The sequence below is a fragment of the Lissotriton vulgaris genome, chromosome 4_1 (genome assembly GCF_964263255.1).
Source record: "Lissotriton vulgaris chromosome 4_1, aLisVul1.2, whole genome shotgun sequence".
Classification (NCBI taxonomy): domain Eukaryota; kingdom Metazoa; phylum Chordata; class Amphibia; order Caudata; family Salamandridae; genus Lissotriton; species Lissotriton vulgaris.
The window spans coordinates 1640976980-1640997756 of NC_141691.1; the positions used below are offsets into that span (position 1 = coordinate 1640976980).

The window sequence follows — 20777 nt, forward strand, 5'->3', positions numbered from 1 at the left end:
GGGGTAGATGTATAAATTAAACAAAAGAGGGGATAAGGAGGAGCCCTGAGGGATGCCACACTCCACCTTTCGTGAGGAGGCAGTAAAACCAGTGAGATGAACAGCCTGTGCCCTGTCACACAGGAAGGAATTAAGCCAGGAGAGGGCAGAGCCCTCTATGCCCGCCGCCTTGACACGAGTGAGAAGGATGGAGTGATCCACCGTGTCAAAAGTGGCGGACAGGTCCAAAAGAACAGGGGCTTGCGGGAGGTTGATGTCAATACCCTCGCGGAGTCTGTCGATCACTGAGATCACCACCTTCTCTGTGGAGTGCAGAGGTCGGAAGCCCGCCTGGCAAGGGGAGAGGCACTGATTTGCCTCCACATAAGTGCTCAGGGTACTCGTGACGTGGGTTTCTAAGACCTTTCCCAAATAGGGTAGGAGGGAAATGGGGCAGTAGTTAGCAGGGGACAGGGGATCAGCGCCATTTTTTTTTTAAATCGGGATAATGACTGCTGATTTTTGGGAGGGAGGAACCACACCATTGCTTAGTGAGTCATTAAGGAACGTGAGAGGAGGGGTGGGACAGGCCGAGAAGATCTCTCTTAAAACATGGGCGGGACCAAAATCCAAAGGGGAACCCGACTTCACCCGTCGAAGGAGAGGAAGGAGGGAGTCCTTGGTCAGCAGTGGGATGCTAGCCAGTTTGGAAGTAGAAGGGGGAGGGGACGAGTTAACAAAGGTTAGAGAAGGAGGTGGTATATTGATTTTTATCTGTGCGACCTTCTCAATGAAAAATTCATTCAGCGAATCGCAGAGATGTTGTGAGGGAGGGACTGTTGTCGTGACTCTGTCGGATGCTGCCAGTTCATGGACGGTAGCAAAAATCTCTTTGGATTGGGACTCTGCCGCTAAAATCCTTCCTGAGTAGTATTCTGTTTTAGCCTCAAGAATGCCTTTTTTGTAAATCTGTAAGGCAGAGTGGTATGCGGCTTTCAGTGAGGGGTTGTAGGCTCTCCTCCAAGCTCTCTCAGCTCTCCGTGCCGCTAGTTTTTTCACCTTAAGGTCAGAGTGGAACCACCTATTTGCTGCATGGGCTCGCTTGACCGTAATCCGCCTCAGGGGAGCGAATTCGTCGCCCGATTTAGTCAGCCAATTATTGATGGATTCCAATTGGGCTGAGGCTGCAAGGCCTGAAAGGTCAGGGCTGGACTCGGACAAGGACGAGCAGAGAGACGGCATGTCTGCTTTGCCCCATTTCCTAATCCAAGTGTTCTTGGGAAGCAGGGGCTTAGCCTCAGGGGATAGTGCAAGGGAAAAGGTAATGAGGGAGTGGTCCGACCAGAGGCAGGGGGAAATGGTGGGGGGCTTTGTGGGGACATTTAGGGCCCAGATTTGGTCCAGTGCATGACCATGAGAATGAGTGGGGCTATGAATGTGAGGTACAAAGTTAAGGCTAGTCATAAGGTCAGTGAAATCTTTGGAGTAAGAGGTTTCGGCGGGATCGTTGGGCCAGTAATTAAAGTCCCCTAGGACTAAGACTGATTAATTATTTATCACCAGTGTCGCCAGGAGATCTTGAAAATTAGAAATAAAGGATGAGGTGGTTTGAGGAGGGCGGTAAACAAGGACGCAGGTCAAAGGGATTTGGTATGAGGTCGAGCGTGCTACCAATTAGTCAACTTCAGGGATAATAGGAGAGGGAAGGGTCTGAAAGTGCAGGTCAGCACGAGCTATCAAGGCTACTCCTCCGCCCAACTTGCCCTCAGGCCGATCTGCTCGAATGGCAGAATGTGAGGGGGGCAATGCTGCTAGAACATTGGGCAGGGAGTCCGCTCTGAACCAGGTCTCGGTTAAAAACAAGAGATCAGGTTCATGCGTGTCAATGTAGTCAAATAGCTCGTACTGATGTTTAACAGCTGACCGGGTGTTGAGTAGGGCAGCCGAGATGTTGAATACTGGTATTTGAGGATTGATTAATGTCAGACTTAATCTCCCCATCAAAAATAATCTAATCAATCAGTATGGAAACCCTTGCTCTTACTACTATTGTGCCTGAGGACTACTAAAGGTTGTTATTAATAATAAAATGTGCTCAATGGCAATGTGCAGGGTTAAATTGATGTCAGAAAGAAAGCTGGCCACAAACACCTAGGACTCATCAGTTTGTAAAGTTGTTTATATAGTAAGTAGGCAAACTAAGCATAGAACTTAGAAATGTAAACATTTGTGTGCAACAAACAATAAATAAACAATAGTGAGAGGTGTCCCAGTGAAAAAACGTTTAGAACCTAAGCTAATAGTGACATATTATGTAACATATGTGCAAGGTTTTACTTTAGAACATTTAGGGGACCATAGGAAATTCAACAATGTACTGGACAACACTTTATACAATCATAAGAGCTAGGTTAAGGGTAAGCCTATATTAACAGTTGATGGCGTTTCGACCCTATGTGAAATAGGAAATATATGCTAACCTATATTAGATAGGTAAATGGGTCACTTGAAATGGAGCATGGACAGAGGAAAGAGAGAGATGATGTAGGCACCTTTTTTTCTTACATCTGGAACAATATTGTGACCTACTTCAGGAAGCAGAGGAAACTACAAAGGTACAGTAGTTACAAAATCTTCCTTTCATTGTACTTCTCCACTGAGACCACAGAAGAAAACTGGTTCTGCCCAGTCCCTCAGCTATAATTAGGGGTTGGCCTACTCTAGGCACCAGAATAATGTAATACCTAGTAGATGCTGAAGACCTGGTATTTTTATGAGAAAATAGGAGATTTAGGCATTTCACTGAGCAAAAACCAAACAACTCCATATAGAGCAGCCTGAAATGTAGGTAGCCAGGGCCAGGGAGGGTCCTCACTGCCTACATTCAGGCAGGCGCCTGAAATGTAGGCAGTCAGGGCCAGGGAGGGTCCTGACTGCCTACATTCATGCAGGCATTCATCCTTCTCCTACCTCGCCGCCAAGACCTGGAACGATCTCCCCACCATCCTGCGACAGACCCAGGACCTGCTGGCCTTCAGAAGACGTCTCAAGACCTGGCTCTTCGATCAGTAGCAGCCCCCCCAGCGACTTGAGACCCTCACGGGTTATAAATGCTTGATTGATTGATTGATTGATTGATGAGACTACATACCACTGGTCTTCAAAAGTGGGAACAGATCTGCATCCGTGAGTACATCTTCACTGAAGAAGTATCAAATGGAATAGGGTACAATAGCAGCACAGTTTTCATATATTTGACCTTATCATAAAAATTGTTCTGTTATTGTGTGATAGGTTTTTCAGGCAGCAGTTACAGCAGCTGTTAAGGATAACTTCTGGATGAGAGATCTTTCAAATCAGATTAACTCCATTTGTAGATAATTACCATGATTGAGGACTCTTAGGGGAATATGTAGGTAATTTCCATTTTGTGATTCTCAAATAGCGATTTTTAAGGAATCGCTGTTTGAGAATAGCAAAATGGAATGTAGGTAATAATTCTCAAATTTTTTGCCATTCTCTAACATTCCTTATTTGCGATTAGTAAATTGCGAATTGCAATTAAGAAATGAGTGTCCCATTCATTCCTATGGACCAAAAGGCCCATAGGAATGAATGGGGATACATACTCAAATTGCGATTTTCTGTGAGAAAATCGCAATTTGAGAATCGCAATTCCAAGGGTGCCAGGGTGTCCAAAGGACACCTGTTGCACACCTGGAATGTGCCTGTAAGTACATGTGGCGCACATTCATGCCCTAAGGGCATGTCTGTGCGCCACACGGCACTTTGATTTTTTTAAAAAAATGCTTTTTTAAAGGAAATCGCAAAATACCATCTACTTGAAGTAGGTGGTATTTTGCGATTCCTTATGCCAAAATCGCAATTTTTAAGGCACCCCTACATAGCATTTAAGGAATCACAAAATTGTGATTCCTTAAATGCTAAAAGCAAAATAAGGAATCGCACATTTTGCGATTCCTTATTTTGCTAAGTGCCACCTACATACCAAAGGGGCGTTTGCGATTCGCAAACACCAAAATTTGGCGAATTTCGGCGTTTGCGAATCGCAAAAGCCTACCTACATATGCCCCTTAGTCCACTATAAATGTGCAGTAATTCAGAAAGGTGAGTATGGATGTTAGGCTGAAGAGCTTTGTATAAAAGATAACATAGATTGAAACTGACCCACTTGGCAGAGATCTCTAAATTTATTGGGTGATCTCACACCATGGTTTAAATGAAGCCCTCTGTTTTTTCTGCGTTGAGTAACAGATGTAGAGATTTTTCCTACAGGCTCACAGAGAGGAGATTTCCATAACAGTTGATGCACTTAGGTATATTAGCGTGTCCTAAAAACAGTGGTGGGAGCAAATGCCTGCCTTCTGGATGATCAGACTCAGAGCCGCTAAATCTCTTGTGATACTGTAAGATTTGAATTAACTTCCAGTGGTCATCTGTATTGAATGCTGCAGATAAGCTTAGAAGAATATGTTCCCTTTGTCCAAGATGGTTCAGACGTCTTCCAGAATTCTCGTCTAAAGATGGTAGCCTGATTGGTGATCTACCAGATCATGTTCTCTAGTTATGATGTTTCTCGATTGATTAATGATGCATCTTTTCTGTAGTTTCTGTCTAGCTGCGCTTGGTTTACAACCCAGAAAAAGTTGAAAAGCATGTCTACATGGTGGTCTGGTTTACTTGGAATAGTTGTTTTTTTCCCATCTATAGAGAGTTTATGAAGGTGCCTTTGGAGCGGGAGACATGGATTAAGCTACACCAGGCTGATTAAAAAAAATTAAATCGTCCTTGACATTAGTGGCAGGTAACTAGTCAAGGTAGCGGCTTATCGGTTTGAATTTTTTGATGATAGCAAGTAATTCTTCAATTTTGGTGAGTAGGAAAATCTCCCTGCTGTTTTTTGGTTTCGGTGAAGAGGTAGGATTAAGCATGTGTTTCAGATGAGAACTATTTTGTTAGTAAAATGAGTGAGAGCATTGACAATGCTTTCTTCTCAGAACTGGTGTTTAATTTAATGTGCCAAAGATAGAACACATCGTTTTGGTGTGTTTCCTTGACCCTATTTAAATTTGGATTTGGCCAATGAGATGGCTGTGTGTTATCTTTTATCGTCTTTTTTTTCTTTGGAGATCAAGAAGGGGGATTTAGTTGTGTGCCATTTTTTTCAGTATTTCTGATCATTCATCTTTTGTCATAAATAGCATTAGAAAACCGAGGCTGGTTTGGTCATATTTTTTTCATTGGAGAAGGGCCACTTCATCTGTTATTGTCAGGATGGTGGCATTGTACTTTATGATTTTTGTCAGTAGATAAGTGTAGTTACATTAATTAAGAGTTTCTGGGAATAATCTGCTTAATTTTTCGATGGAAGAGCATGTGTTAAGTGTAATAGACGTTGTCTGGCCATTCGACTTGGACGTGAGAGAAACATTTGATGTATCATTATCAATTTAGATCTAATATCTTCTACTTTTTACTTGTGAACTGAGAGTAGTGTTCAAGGAGGTTGTAGAGTTGGGCAGGGTTCTCAAATGTAATGCTGAATTTTTATTTGGGGCTGACCAATTCAAAATTGAAATTTCCTAAGACTATGTTTTTCATGGACTCCATGAGGCTGGATGTTATATAGTAAGCGACATGGTTGCTACGGTTTTCTTTGAGCTTTGGAGGGTATTAAATGTTATGTATTTGAGTAGTTTGTGTTGTGTATATTGTAATAGTTATTTTAATGTATTTGTTGGAGATTTTGTAATAGTAAGCTTAATATATTCAAAAGTGTCATAGTATGCTGATAGGTACATTTTTGCATTTGAGTAAAAGTGTATGCATGATTGAAAAGTGAATATGTAACCCATTGCAGGCTTGGTCAAATGATTTTTTATTCCTGACGTAGAAATATTTAGAGTTCCTATATGAAATCTGATGTCACTGTGAATGTCAAAGGCCAATTAAACAGTACTATTTATGAGCCATTTTGTTTACTAATGTTGATATTCTATATGTATCAGTATCAACAAAGATACTGAATCATTGGTATGGATCATAATAACTTGCATTGAATTGTTCCTTGTGCTGGTACTCAGATGACATGTTATAAAGACTGTATTTGGAAGCTGTAGTTGACATTTGTTATCATGAAATTAAAGTAAAAGTTTAAAAAAAGAAACACTGTTGTCTCTCTCTAGAAATAAACTTACCCAAAGAATTTCCTACAGATTGGTCAATTGCCCTATTGAACACTAATAGCAAAATGCATGCTAAGTCTTTCTGTTGCTTGTAAGCATTGTTTAGATAGATGTGTGTTAGAGGTTATGTAAACATGTTGTACTCCGTCATAGGTATCTGTGAAACAAGAGGCCATGTTGCAGCTTCATTCAACTTCGTCAGACTATCAATCCAGTCATGGTCATTCCAATGAAGAGTACCATACACAGATTTCCAAAGCTGAGAACCTTCAGAAGGTAAATTATTACGAGGGCTTTCCGTGCACTTTCCAGGTTTTAGCCTGATATATTTCATTTATTTGTTGATTATACATTCTTCTACTGAAATGGGCTAATTTATTTTTATGTATTCTTTTGCAGGTGTAATTGAATGGTAATATAACAATCACCCTAGGCCATTTGGCACAGGCCGTTTGTTTACTCCTTCCTACTGTACCTAGTATGGCATTCACCTCCCTCAAGATCATTGACATTCTTCACAATCCTGAACTTTCTTCCATACAGAAGTGTTAACACTAATCAATTACAAAGGAATTACCGTATTAGTCCAATCACAATGTCAATGTGGTGTTTTGGTTAGTTCAAGGTTCTCAGTATAAGCCATTTAAAGTAGGCTGCCCGATTAATCTGCACACTGAACAGAAAATTCACATTACAACCACGATCTCAAAAACATTAATATCAATAATTACAGTAATTTATGAAAACAATAACATATTATTTATAAAGATACATCATTAATTCAATACAGTGCATGATTGTGTGCAAAAAATCATAAAAACATATTTAAAAACATATCCATGGAAAATGCAGTTGTCAGAAAAACTGTTGTCGATGCAGCGTTTCGGTTTTGGGTTAAAAACCTTCTTCAGGACAGTTTTTCTAAATAGTGAGAAACATACAGTTAATCACATCATCTTTTTTTTTTTAAATGTATACATAGAAAAAACATATAAGGCACTGTTGCTTTTTAGGTTCTGAGCTACAAACTCCCTTTTTGATATGACTACTAATGAACAAAGGTCACATGCATATCTATATTAATAAATGGTCCTTGACGAAAATTCAACACGTAACAAAATTACAGCCTTAGTTCAATGATTTTTTAGTCAGCTCTAGATTAAATCTGTATAGTTGGTTAAATAGATACATTAGCCCAAATTATCAAGTTTATACATAAAAAGTACCCAAACTTTTGAGAATTCAATTGAATCCAGCCGGATTCTCTGATTTAATATATAATTTGAAAAATTCTTTTGCAAATCAAATACAAATATTTACATTTATAATCAACAAAATCTTTTGTACTATAAAAAGATGAACGTGCACAGAGAAAGGTAAAGGTTTGTGCTCAAGTGATTGATCAAAGAGATCAGAGAAACAAAGTGTAGAATTGTTTATATACAAGAATGAGCCTGCCTTAACCAACGCTTGTAAAAAAATTGATTCTTTTTTACTAGCTTCTAGTTTTCAAACGCAGCCTCCATTGTCCTTGATTTGCACTATTGGCAAGGGGATTAGGAGGGAAAGGGGGGGGGGAAGGGGGGCAAAAAATAATAGATGCAGGCTCCAAAGGGAAACTTTAGTTTCTCTGATCTCTTTGATCAATCACTTGAGCACAAACCTTTACCTTTCTCTGTGCACTTTCATCTTTTTATAGTACAAAAGATTTTGTTGATTATAAATGTAAATATTTGTATTTGATTTGCAAAAGAATTTTTTCAAATTATATATTAAATCAGAGAATCCGGCTGGATTCAATTGAATTCTCAAATGTTTGGGTACTTTTTATGTATAAACTTGATAATTTGGGCTAATGTATCTATTTAACCAACTATACAGATTTAATCTAGAGCTGAGGATTAGGAGGGAAAGGGGGGGGGGGGGGGGAAGCGGGGCAAAAAATAATAGATGCAGGCTCCAAAGGGAAACTTTAGTTTCTCTGATCTCTTTGATCAATCACTTGAGCACAAACCTTTACCTTTCTCTGTGCACTTTCATCTTTTTATAGTACAAAAGATTTTGTTGATTATAAATGTAAATATTTGTATTTGATTTGCAAAAGACTTTTTTCAAATTATATATTAAATCAGAGAATCCGGCTGGATTCAATTGAATTCTCAAATGTTTGGGTACTTTTTATGTATAAACTTGATAATTTGGGCTAATGTATCTATTTAACCAACTATACAGATTTAATCTAGAGCTGACTAAAAAATCATTGAACTAAGGCTGTAATTTTGTTACATGTTGAATTTTCGTCAAGGACCATTTGTTCATTATAATACTTGATACCCAGGTCCTTCGACTTAATTGGGTCACCCCCTGTTCTATAATAATATCTATATTAATAAGCAAATGAATGTTCAATATTCACTCTCTGCAATCAAGTAACATCAATGCTACAGAGAAGTCCACTCTATTATGTACCTCAATTTAAAATTGGAGAGACACTACAATGCATTAAGACTCTCACTTCTAATTCGGGGGTCATCGAATAAAAACCATGATTTTGGAGAACTAATATCCGCCTTTCTAAAAACAACTTTAAAAACAAAAGGAAAAAATCCAAGCTATACATAACCAGTTGGGGTACTTCTTTACTAGTTATCTCTCTTATTTTATGAAAGTTTTTAACCTTAGATTGTCAAGATTTCACAGTGTATTAGTGTACACTGGAGCCACCTAAAGCAACGTATTATTGTAGTGGACTGTTAAAAAATATATAAAGGATAAGTGCTTAGGATCTCACTGCACAACATTTATTATACCCAAAGGTTACACTCAATCACTTACCAAATTTAATTAAGCAAGGAGCAAATGCTGCATACGTGATAGGATAGGTGCACTTATCAACGGTACGCAGATTTTCAGGGGTTGTCCTTCTGTAGTGGTTTTTCAATTAACCATCTGGAAATAACATTGGTACACCTTAATATAATAAATATTTTGATTCATGTTGTATTCTATGTGAGATTCTGATTAAATCAACACAATCTTGAGCTTATAATTTGTAGCGTACTCCAGGCACTTGTTCACTGCTGACCAGTGCTAAAGTGCATGTGCTCTAAGTCTAATATATAATGGCAATTGGCTTCTCCATGATTAGCATGTTTGATTTACTAATAAGTCAGTAGTACAGTGCACTACAAGTGCCCAGGGCCTGTAAATCAAATACTACTAGTGGGCTTGCAGTACTGATTGTTCCACCCACGAGTAGCCCTTCAAACCAATCTCAGACCTTCACTGTTGAGCCTGTGTGTGCAGTTTTAAACTACAATGTCGACCTGGGAAGTTGACCTACTTGCCAGACCCAAACCTTCCCTTTTACTACATATATGTTACCGCTAATGTAGGCCCTAGGTAGCTTCATGGGTAGGATGCAGTGTATTTCAAAGGCAGGACATGTATTTTGGAGTTTTACATGTCCTGGTAGGGAAAGACTGCTAAATTCGATTTTCACTACAGCAAGGCCTATCTCTTGCAAAGGTTATCATTGGAACTGCCTTGTAACCCCTTAAAAGTGTAGGTTCCAATTGGGAAAAGATAGGAAGAGTACGTTTGGAGTAGCTGCGGTCACAATTTAGAAACACTTCCTTTAATGAATTTGCATTTGAAACTGCAGGTCTGAAAATGCTACTTTTAGAAAGTTAGCGTTTTCTTACTTTGCTTCTGCATGTCCCTAGAATACATGTCTGGGTTGGATGATTGCTGGGCGTTGCCCATTCCCTCTACACAGTCACACACAAAGGAAGCAGAGGTGTGCCCTGCATATCCTGATGGCCCATCACCAGGCTGATGGGTCTTCCTGAGCTAGACAGAGAGGGAGGAGCTGACACTTGCCCCTGAATAGGGCTCTGCCTGTCCCCACACAAAGAGTTGCATATCCCCTTGTAATGTGTCTGGAACCAGGTCAAAATAGGGCAGGGTCTTGTGCACTACAAATACCTTTCTTTGAAGTCTCTCTTCTACTAGGCGAAAATGGCGATAGGTACCGGACCACTGACACCATATACTCAGAACACTTCTGGATTGAGGACATTCTGCAAGGAAGACGAGCTGTTGTGCTGCCAGGGGGGGCTGCCACTTTGCTGCTTGCTTTGCTGTGTTGGCCTTCTGCTCCTTGCCTGGGGTGAGAAGACTGGTCTTTGCTCTCTACATCCTGCTTCTCTAAAGGTTCTCCAAGGGCTTGTTTGGGCTTGACTCCTGTTGCTGAAGTCTCATGGATATCCAAGACTTCACCTGCATCTTACTACCAGCATTGGGCTTCTTTGCTGTGAGTCCAGCTCTCTCAAGTGGTGTCATATCTATCCTGGGCTCTTCGAAGTGAGTGTTTGGTGCTGCAACCCAAGAAACCACTGCATCGATCCTGCGCGTAATTTGGAACCGGCGCATTCCCTGGGAAATTGCCGCATTGCTGCTGCCTTCGCCAAAGCCATGGACACCGCTCACTGAGGGGTCTATGCAATATCCCCAGCTCTCAGCTCAGCCCGACTTTGCCAATGCAGCACCTGCAAATTACTGCTGCTGTGTGAGTCTCGGGCAGACCATCTCCAATGTCTGCGATGCCCCCTCTCCGACTCCAAGGAATTTCTGGCTCGGCATTGCTTCTAAATGACGAATCGCCTTTAGCCAATGGTTCCACATCGACACCTTGGAAATGACGCAGCTCGCTCTTGACATCGACGCATCAACCACTTTGCCGACTTCGGAAACCACGCATTGCCTGCGACAGAGACGCATCACCCCCCGTCTTTCAATGCATCTTCCCTGAGCATCGATGCATCCAAGGTACTGTCAGTGAGTCTGCATACCTCCTGTATCCACCCCGTGCTCCGGTGCGGTCAGACTGAATTTTTGGATTTGCCCCAGTCAAGGTGACCACCTAGCATCAGTTGGACCTATTGACTTCTAAGCACTGCATTTAGATGTAATCTTGCAAAATTCATATCTTGACTAGTGTAGATTGGATTTTTAGGTCTCGCCTGTCGATGCGCATGCGCATCGAGCAAGCGAGACTATTGCGAGTTATCCACACTTTATCCACACTGCAAGGAATCGTGGCGATTCCTTGCAGTGCCCGTGACTTTTAAGGTCAATGCGCATGCGCATTAAGCTTATGCGCATGCGCATTGACCTTAAAAGTCACGGGCGCGTGCACGTCCGTGTTTGTTTACCCTTGCCTACTCTCTCTCTCCCCTCTCCGCCCCCGTTCCGCCCCCTCCCCTCCCCGCCGTGTCGCATTTCTCCTCCCCCCTCCCCTCTCTTCCGTCCGTCCGTCTTTCCCACTCTACAAATTTTTGTTTACCCGTGTCGCATTTCTCCTCCCCCTCCCCTCCCTTCCTTCGTCTCACCTCTCCCCTCTCCGCCCCCTCCCCGCTGATCCTGTCTGCAACAGAGGCTTCTCCGAGGCCCCATCTCCTGGCGCCGGTCCTGTCTGCCGTCTCTCTCAAAGGCCCCCCTTCCCTCGCTGTTTGCGTCAGCCTTAGCGCTTCCCCAATCACCCGCTGTCCCCCCATTGGCCTCTGCCCTCGCCATCGACATGCAGTACACACGGTTGTTGTTTATTTATTTCCTTCGTGGTTATTGACCTAAGCAGCCATGTGACACGCATCTCATTAGCACGTTGCCAAGGAAACCCCGAAACATGAGGGGGCGGTAGGACGCCGGCAGCTTTCCTGGATTCTGCGACCTCCTCACACGGCAGAGGATGAAGAGAGCGCAGGGTGGCACGGCGCTCGCTATGCCCAGATGGGTGCCCAGGGCTGCGCGCACAGGGAGGTTGGCATGTGCGTACACGGATCATGTCTCAGACGCTAAAAGTGTTCATCCGAAATAGTGAAACCATCTCAGCTTTTATTATATCCAAAGTGAATATGCATGGCCCATTTTTACATAATCTCAACTTCTGTGGTGGTTATTTGCATATGCGTTGGTCATTCGGAAAGCAGGACTAGATTTTGGGTTCGTTGGCGATTAATAAACGCTCCATTAATGCAATTACAGTATATAACCCTCCTCGCCCACAATAATACCACAACACTCAGCTGCCAGGTAGTAGATTGTAACTCTAACAGGCTGCATAATAATGCCCTTATACCGCTTGTTTTCTTAACCTCCGAGTTCCTGCAGCCCAGCTCTGCCATGAGAGCGGAAGTGCCGTGAGAGAACAGCTGTTATTTATTTTTCGTCTCCTGTGACATAACTGGTTGGCTTCTCGTCACTGAAATGTCCTTACCTCCCAATATTGTGTAATTTATGAAAGCAATTGATAACATGCGAGGGAACAGTGAAATATACGTTTGCCACAGGCTGGGATACGTTTTTAATACAGATGGATCATTCATTGCCTCGTAGTCATTGGTTAACAGTTGCAGTTTCGTCCTTTACAATGGCATGGATGTACACGGTCCTGAAATCGCAGCGACCTTGTTTTTAAATTCTCTCAGATGACTCTGGCTTATCGGGCAGCATGGATATTGCCCCTTTAGATCTGTGGCAGTCACACATCAGGGTCTGCCAGGCACGTGACTGATTTTGCCATACCTACTTTGTGATCGCGAACCAGTGGTGTGCTGGAGGACCTCATAATTTCCTTGCATGCCAAAGTACTTTTGAGTACCTCACAGTGGTAATGGTGTAATGTATTTACACTGCTAAGAGTAGCTACATCAAGCGTATAACACAGTTGGAAGCTTTTTTTCTGTATAGGTATGTTGTTTTAGTCTATTTCTCCTCCCCCCTCCCCTCTCTTCCCTCCAGCTTGTTTTTTGTTTATTTGACCCGCTCCGCCCCCTCCCCTTCCCGCCGTGTCGCATTTCTCCTCCCCCCTCCCCTCTCTTCCCTCCGGCTTCTTTTTTCTTAACCTCCGAGTTCCTGCAGCCCAGCTCTGCCATGAGAGCGGAAGTGCCGTGAGAGAACAGCTGTTATTTATTTTTCGTCTCCTGTGACATAACTGGTTGGCTTCTCGTCACTGAAATGTCCTTACCTCCCAATATTGTGTAATTTATGAAAGCAATTGATAACATGCGAGGGAACAGTGAAATATACGTTTGCCACAGGCTGGGATACGTTTTGAATACAGATGGATCATTCATTGCCTCGTAGTCATTGGTTAACAGTTGCAGTTTCGTCCTTTACAATGGCATGGATGTACACGGTCCTGAAATCGCAGCGACCTTGTTTTTAAATTCTCTCAGATGACTCTGGCTTATCGGGCAGCATGGATATTGCCCCTTTAGATCTGTGGCAGTCACACATCAGGGTCTGCCAGGCACGTGACTGATTTTGCCATACCTACTTTGTGATCGCGAACCAGTGGTGTGCTGGAGGACCTCATAATTTCCTTGCATGCCAGTGTACTTTTGAGTACCTCACAGTGGTAATGGTGTAATGTATTTACACTGCTAAGAGTAGCTACATCAAGCGTATAACACAGTTGGAAGCTTTTTTTCTGTATAGGTATGTTGTTTTAGTCTGATGTGACAGCTAAAGTTGCCCCCGACAGTTCAACTTGACGGCCATATGATAAGTGCCAAACTGCCACTTTAATCAAATGTTATGATTTCTTGTTTCTTCACTGGCCAGAAATCAACCATAATCTATAGCTACATTCCGTTTAGATGGTTTGGTTTGGCAACAGCACAGCAATGATTACCAAGTAGTCTGTATACGTAGCATTATTTTACTTTATAGGACCTTCTTAGAGCTCTTGGTTTATATTTATCAGAACTTAGAGCAAATTAATTACATCATATGTGCATAACCGTACGTTAGATTTATTAGTCAAGCATCTGAACTCAGTGCATGAAATAAAAAGATCTGCTCTCAGCATCTTGCTAAAACTAACCCTTGCATGTGTTCAGTGCCTTGCAAGCAATTGTATTCATACGATTTGAGTGGGAAGTGAGCTGTTAAAAATATCTCTGGGTTACACATTGTCTGTTTAATGCCAAAAGCACGGAAACCCGAGCAATACTGTTTTCTTTTTTTTTTTAAATTACAGGTAATTTATACACATTTAACTTCATAGAGGTTAATATTTATTTTCAAGAATGCAATTGAAGAGGTATTTACATGGCAATAACATTTTTTACAGCAAAAGTACGCAAAATCAAAGTAAATTTCGAATTTAATATTCTGAAAGCATATCTATGGTAGCACGTTAAATTGAATGCCTACCAGTGCAAGGTTCAACTACATTTTACAACTACGAAGACATAGCTGGGTATATACCCTCACTCACCCTCACTCATCCTCACCCTCACTCACCCTCACCCTCACTCACCCTCACCCTCACTCACCCTCACTCACCCTCAACCCCTCACCCTCACTCACCCTCAACCCCTCACCCTCACCCTCACCACTCACCCTCACTCATCCTCACCCTCACTCACCCTCACCCTCACTCACCCTCACCCTCCCTCACTCACCCTCAACCCCTCACCCTCACTCACTCACCCTCACTCACTCACCCTCACTCACCCTCACTCACTCACCCTCACTCACCCTCAACCTCTCACCCTCACTCACCCTCACTCACTCACCCTCAACCCCTCACCCTCACTCACCCTCAACCCCTCACTCACACTCACTCACTCACCTTTAGCATTGGCTACAGGAAACAAAAATGCTAAAGATTTACAAAAAAAACCCATAAACAATTCTAAAAGCACTAACTCTAATGCTGCGAGACCTATTGCATTTCCAATGCTTGTTTTTTATTTTGGTCTTGTTTTACTCGGATACATATTGGCTACTTTTCTAAACTGGTGTGGAGTACTTTGTGGTGTTTTCACTGTGTTAGTGTGTGTGTGTGTGTGTGTGTGTGTGTGTGCCCAAATATTTTACACATTGCCTCTTTAGTTTAGCCAGACTGCAGTGTGCCAAGCTACCAGAGGGTGAGCACATGTACACTTTGAGTGTATACTACACTTACCCTGACTAGGATTGTGGTTCCTACTTGGACAGGGTGTATACCTCTGCCAACCAGAACCCCAATTCCTTACAGTTTAATTTTCTGTAAGTTTTTTCCTGTTTTCCTGTCCCATCTTGCAACATGAAATCTGAATCTGCTACTACAGTGTAAGCAAATAAATAAATAAATACATACATACAGTCAGTCAGTCAAGAGGTCTTTATTCGATCCACATCATAAAAGACAAATACATAGTACATACATACATAATGCATACATACATACATACATACATACAAAAAATGTTGTCTTAGATCACATTTTAGAAAACTGCGGAGCAATTTAAATAAAAGGCGTGAAGTCTTGTACACATTGTTTTGGCTTAGCAGTCTCGTCGACAAGGTAAACCACTATATAGTAATATCCACAAACAACTATGAGCAGCATATTAATAATAACTTTGAAACTCCGTTGATATACAAACAAGGAGGCAGGGTTGTATGCAAAGTAGATCCTCTTTCTGTTGTTTGCATCAAAAGTAATGCTTTTGCAATGATAACCCATACATCCATGCTAATATAAAAAGTAGGATGTATGTAAGCTCCTTTAGTTACCAATTGCCGTAAAAAGAAACCAAGCACGGATTAAATCACCTGGAAGAGTTGTGTGGTGCTCTAATCTCGTTTTTAGGTCAAATTATAGACATCTTTAGCTGTTGAGCTGATATACCCCTTGTTACTAGAGCCATACTTTAAAAGGGAGCTGGTGCTTTTGACTATGAATCACAAGAAAGGAAGCAACAGGAATTGTATAACTGTTTCTTCACCCTCCCTTGACTTTAACTGTCCAAAATAAACAGAAAAGTACAGACTGATTGACTGTGTTTGTCAGGTGATAATAGTCAGATACAGGTGCTAGCTAAAGCTTCATAGACTCATTGATATTATTGTTAGGACGCAGGACCCATCATTGGTGTTATGGTTCATCATATGACCCAGAGAGGGACCATATATATCACAAGTATACAACTCTATTGCTGTCCACAATGAGTGATGAAATACTATAATTTGCCTCAATGATACTGTCAGTGCCTCTTTTAGATTAAAATGGTCCAAGGTTGACATCAACACTTGTTTAATCTTTTCTCCCTCTGACAACATTGTCAACATGTTTCATGCCAGAAAGAGCCTAACAAGGCTCATGGCATTTCATCAGTTCTGGGGGTCCTGTCTACCCCTACCTAGACTACATTCCCCAGAATGTGTCTGGTGTGTACATATTAGTAAACAGTTAACAGAATTGCGGTGATGCTCTGCATGTGTAGATCAGATGTCAGAGGTTACCTGGTTTCTGCAACTTGTAGTCTAAACTGTAAAATTTGCTAGGGAGACATCATCAGAAAGTTAGTGCACATCATAGTTATCAAACCTTTATGAACCGATACAAATATTTAAGAAATCATATCTTTTGCGCTGGCAACCAAGTGAACACACATTCATAACACACTATAGTTGTGCTTAAATAATGTTCCTCTTCTGAGTTCCATGTACAATATTGTTAATAATTTAGACCATACATTGGATACTTTAGAAAGGAGGCAATTTGGTGCACTACATGGGACGTTGTATTGTCTTATCAACTCCCTATCCTCTCTATGCCCTAGGCAGGGTTCCTGAGAGAGGGTGGTCAGTGGAACGGTCTCAGATCATCTTAAGATCTATAAGTAAGTGAATGTTTACTGGTGATCACCTTACCTCACCATGCCTGTGATATGATAATTAGGGTTATGAGGCAACCCTACTTGGCTGACTCAAATAGTATGGGTTTATAGTACCTCACTTTTGCCACGCATACACTAATACAGTAACAAATGCATAGCACTATCTATGTCTGACTCTCAAGACAGTCCGGTATGATGGCCACAGATTCTTTCCAGACATTTGACTGATGTTTCCTGAAAAATGCACTTAATTTAGTATTGCTAGGTGGAGATGTACAGTTCAAGCCAGCAAGATAACTGGACTACACTTTTATATCACAAAAATGCCTCATGGTAGTTAGTAACACAATTCTCAACTCATGTATGAATAAAACTCTGTTAGTGCGGTACTACATACTATACTATTCGAGTCAGTCCAATATGGCAACTTCATAAACCCAATTATTGCAGTTCTGGAATGGCAAGGACCACATCAGTATGGCTGCCTCATGGTCTTGGCCCAAATAAACCTTGCGTTAATTAGGGGCGAAAAGCTGCATGGAAAAGATTCAGATCCGGAATTTGTACCTATACAGGAAAGCTACCTTAAGAAGCTTGTCATTTGGTAAAACACTTGTTATGCAATTACTTTCAAAAGCATTAATTTTCTCAGCCCCAAAAAGTATTTTGCCACTATCTTCACCACCATGAATAAACTATTGGTGTAGGAGGATGGCTTAGTATATGGTGCACACTTATTTAAGTGAAGCACCTTGCACTAATCCAGGCAACCCTTTTGGTGATGTTAGTGGTCTTTGATAAACTTTTGAAAGCTCTTAAAGCGGCAGCTGTGGGGAGCAGCCTTCAGGCTTATCTTGAAAGCTTGTTTTACCAGTTTAATCATGTAGTTTAGGTTAAATGAAAAAAAAACACACAATGTATATATAAAAATATGTCTATTTATTACATAACACTCCCTATCACATTGGTGTATCTCCTACCCGGAGATATAAACACAAATGCAGAACAATAGTTCAATTGCAAATAGGTAAGTAAGCACAAACTACAGTGATCTCCAGGGGGTGACCAAACCTATATACTAAGAAAGTGGAATGCGAACTGCGGCCAAAGTCGGGACTTGGACCAGGAGACTCTGAGGAGCTGGGGACACAAAGAACCAACCCAAGGTAAGTACCCAGGAACGCCACGTATGCTCTGTGCGGAGTGGAATCACATCTGTGGGTCCAGTAGAAGTCAATGGGTAAGTCGGAGGTGGAGTTTTAAGAAGAAGGACCCTTCACAGTGGACCCTGAAGAAACCATGTGGAAGACAGAAGGTTGGAGAGTACCCACACCTGCAGATACCCAAGGGACCAGGATCCTACACCAGGGACAACGGAAACTGCTGTAGACCACAATGGAGGGCTTCAGGAAAGATGCCGCTGGAAAAGACTGTGCAAGAGTCCGGTGGAATCCAAGGGTGGATTATTAAAGTGAAGGACCTTTAAGCAGAGGGGACAGTGTCTATGACACTCTGAGGTGACCAGGAGGCACAGAAGAATAATGCCCACCGATGACGCACATTTCAAGTGAGTTGACGATGACCTTGTTGCTGCCGATGAGGACCAGGCAATGTTGAGTAAGACCAGGAGTCATGCATGAGCTGTCCCATGTGGAAAGTCGAGAACCTGGGGTCGGTGTTCGGTGGGGCACCAACAGCCTTGGCAGCTGCAAAAGGCATGGGAAGCGAAGAAGGAGCAAAGTTGGGACCAGCAAGGTCCAAGAGAGTCACCACAAGCAGGGAGTCAAAGTAGAACCCGAGCGAGCAGGGGAGCCCAATGAAGCTGGAGAAGACCCTCAAGAGCACCCACAGGCCAAAGGCACAGGAGCCACAGGAGGACCTCGCACAACTCATCAAAAAGGATGGCCCATGGTGCAGAGGATGTTGTGAAGATGCTGTACTTGGCAGGTGCATATGCTGGAGGCTGGAACTTCTTGTAGCCTGAAGATCTCTGGGGGGCAGAGCCAACAAGGCCTGGCAATGGCAAGATAACACCGTGCACAGGCTTTGGTTCCAGCAGTTCCAATGAAGGATAGTGGCCTCAAAGTTGCAGAGAGGTCAGTTCAGACTTCGACGGAGTTGCAGAACCACCACCTGTGTTGCTGAGCCTTTTGAAGTCCATGGGAAGTCAGGAGCAGCAGACCAGTCAGCTTTGTTGTGGTGCCTGCCGATGCAGGAGAGTAACTCCTTCACTCAAAGGGAGATTACTTCAGGTGTTCTTGATGCACAAAGGTCTGCTGAAGATACTAGAAGAAGCACAGCCAAAGATGACAAAGGAGACTTGCAGCAAAGCGAGACCAGGAGCAGCAGGAGTCTTCCTTGTTGCAGTCTTGGTTCCAGGTGAAGTCTAGCAAAGTCCAAGTGTCCAGACTGTGGAAGAGTAACGTTGTTTAAGGCTTGAGTCTTGTCCCACAAAGAATCAGATGAGCCACCCATAGGTAAGCCCTTATGTAGCCTAGGGAAAGGGTTTGGATGACTCAAGGGTCCCTCACAGAGGAGGGGCTGGACAGATGGGAGTATACTTCCATGTCCTTTATCCAGTTTCAAACCAGAGCTGGAGCCAAGGGCTCTCAGAACTGGGTCCAACTGGAGTATGTAAGGACGGCATCAAAAGTGCCCTTCATAGCAGTCTGGTGGAGCGGATGGCTACCCCATCCCAGCCCATTACTCTAAGTCCTGTCTGGGAGGTGGTTACACCTCCCTGTAACAGGAAACCTATTGTGTGACCTTCTCAGGCTTGGCTCAGCAGCAGGATGGCAGAATTGTGTCTGTGGTCGGAAGCAAGACTAGCTTGTTGTCAGACCCGGAAAGGCTGTCACCAGAGGAGTACAGTGGGGTACCCCAAGGGAGCCTCCCCAGTACATGGGATCATATTTCCAGCACTGGAATCAGTGTTGGGGGTATGATTCCAACATGTTTGATACCAAACATGGCCGGATTCGGTGCAGCCACTAAATAGTTAGACATCTCGTAATGACTGATGTGCACTATATGTATTCAAATGACTGGCCACACTAGCAAAGCCTGGAGAATTGACTGCCGGGTTTGCAGTGGTTTCCTGCTCATGCAGGGACACTATCACAGTTAAAACCAAGCACCCTGCCCTCAAGACTCAAAGGCCTGCCATAGGGGTAGCTTAAAGGTTTTAAGTGCAGTGACCTCAGTTATAAGAAAACGTATATCTGTACTGAGAGGTGAAAGCACCAACTCACACAGGCTGCAATGGCAGGCCTGTAGTCACAGTTTGAGCAGTCTCTCATGGGTGGCACACTACATACTGCAGCCCATGGTAAACCACTATACCCTGGGTACCTTAGTACCATATACTAGGGACTTACAAGGGCACACCAGTAGCCAATTGTGGATGTACAACACTACTACCATGGTCAATTTATGGAGGATGCACAGTGACTGGGGACCTGATTAACAGGATCCTAGTCAGACTAGTCTATAAAACAAACTGACACTAGCAAAATGTGGGGGTAACCAAGAAAGCAGATCCTACTTTCCTACAATTTGTATTTGAGGTTGTAACCATCCTCTCCTTTGACAGTTTAGCTGGTAATCCCTCTTGTAAAATAAGGCAATCTTGAATCCAACATTCAATTTGGCTAATTGTACCTTACTGTTTATTCTCTGCATCACTAGTCCACTTCCCTTCTCCATTTCTAACTCAAATCTGTCCTTACTTCGCACTATTTTTCCTACCTCTGATTTTCTATCTCTGCTTCTTTTTCTCTATCTCTCTCATTTCTCTGTTGCTCCTTCTCTTTTCAGCTCAGCCTCACTATCTCACCTTTCTGACTATTCTTCACTATTGTATTTTTCATTCATAAACTGATATCACTCTAAAAATGTATTTTGCCACCAGCATCAC

At 42.5% G+C, this 20777-nt stretch overlaps 1 protein-coding gene and 1 long non-coding RNA gene across 2 annotated transcripts in view; one reads left to right on the forward strand and one right to left on the reverse strand.

The window, feature by feature from the left end:
• Positions 1 to 20777, forward strand: part of LOC147724345 (uncharacterized) — a 2209372-nt gene that overhangs the window by 999384 nt on the left and 1189211 nt on the right. The window contains exon 19 of the mRNA XM_086966996.1: positions 6339 to 6461. Within this exon, the coding sequence (XP_086823122.1) occupies positions 6339 to 6461 (123 nt within the window). The remainder of the gene's footprint in view (positions 1 to 6338; positions 6462 to 20777) is intronic.
• The window catches only part of LOC147724347 (uncharacterized), a 31840-nt gene continuing 18084 nt past the window's right edge, over positions 7022 to 20777 (reverse strand). The window contains exons 2-3 of the long non-coding RNA XR_015310090.1: positions 9021 to 9134; positions 7022 to 7106 (exon numbers count right to left, since the gene is read on the reverse strand). This is a non-coding gene — a long non-coding RNA (uncharacterized LOC147724347). The remainder of the gene's footprint in view (positions 7107 to 9020; positions 9135 to 20777) is intronic.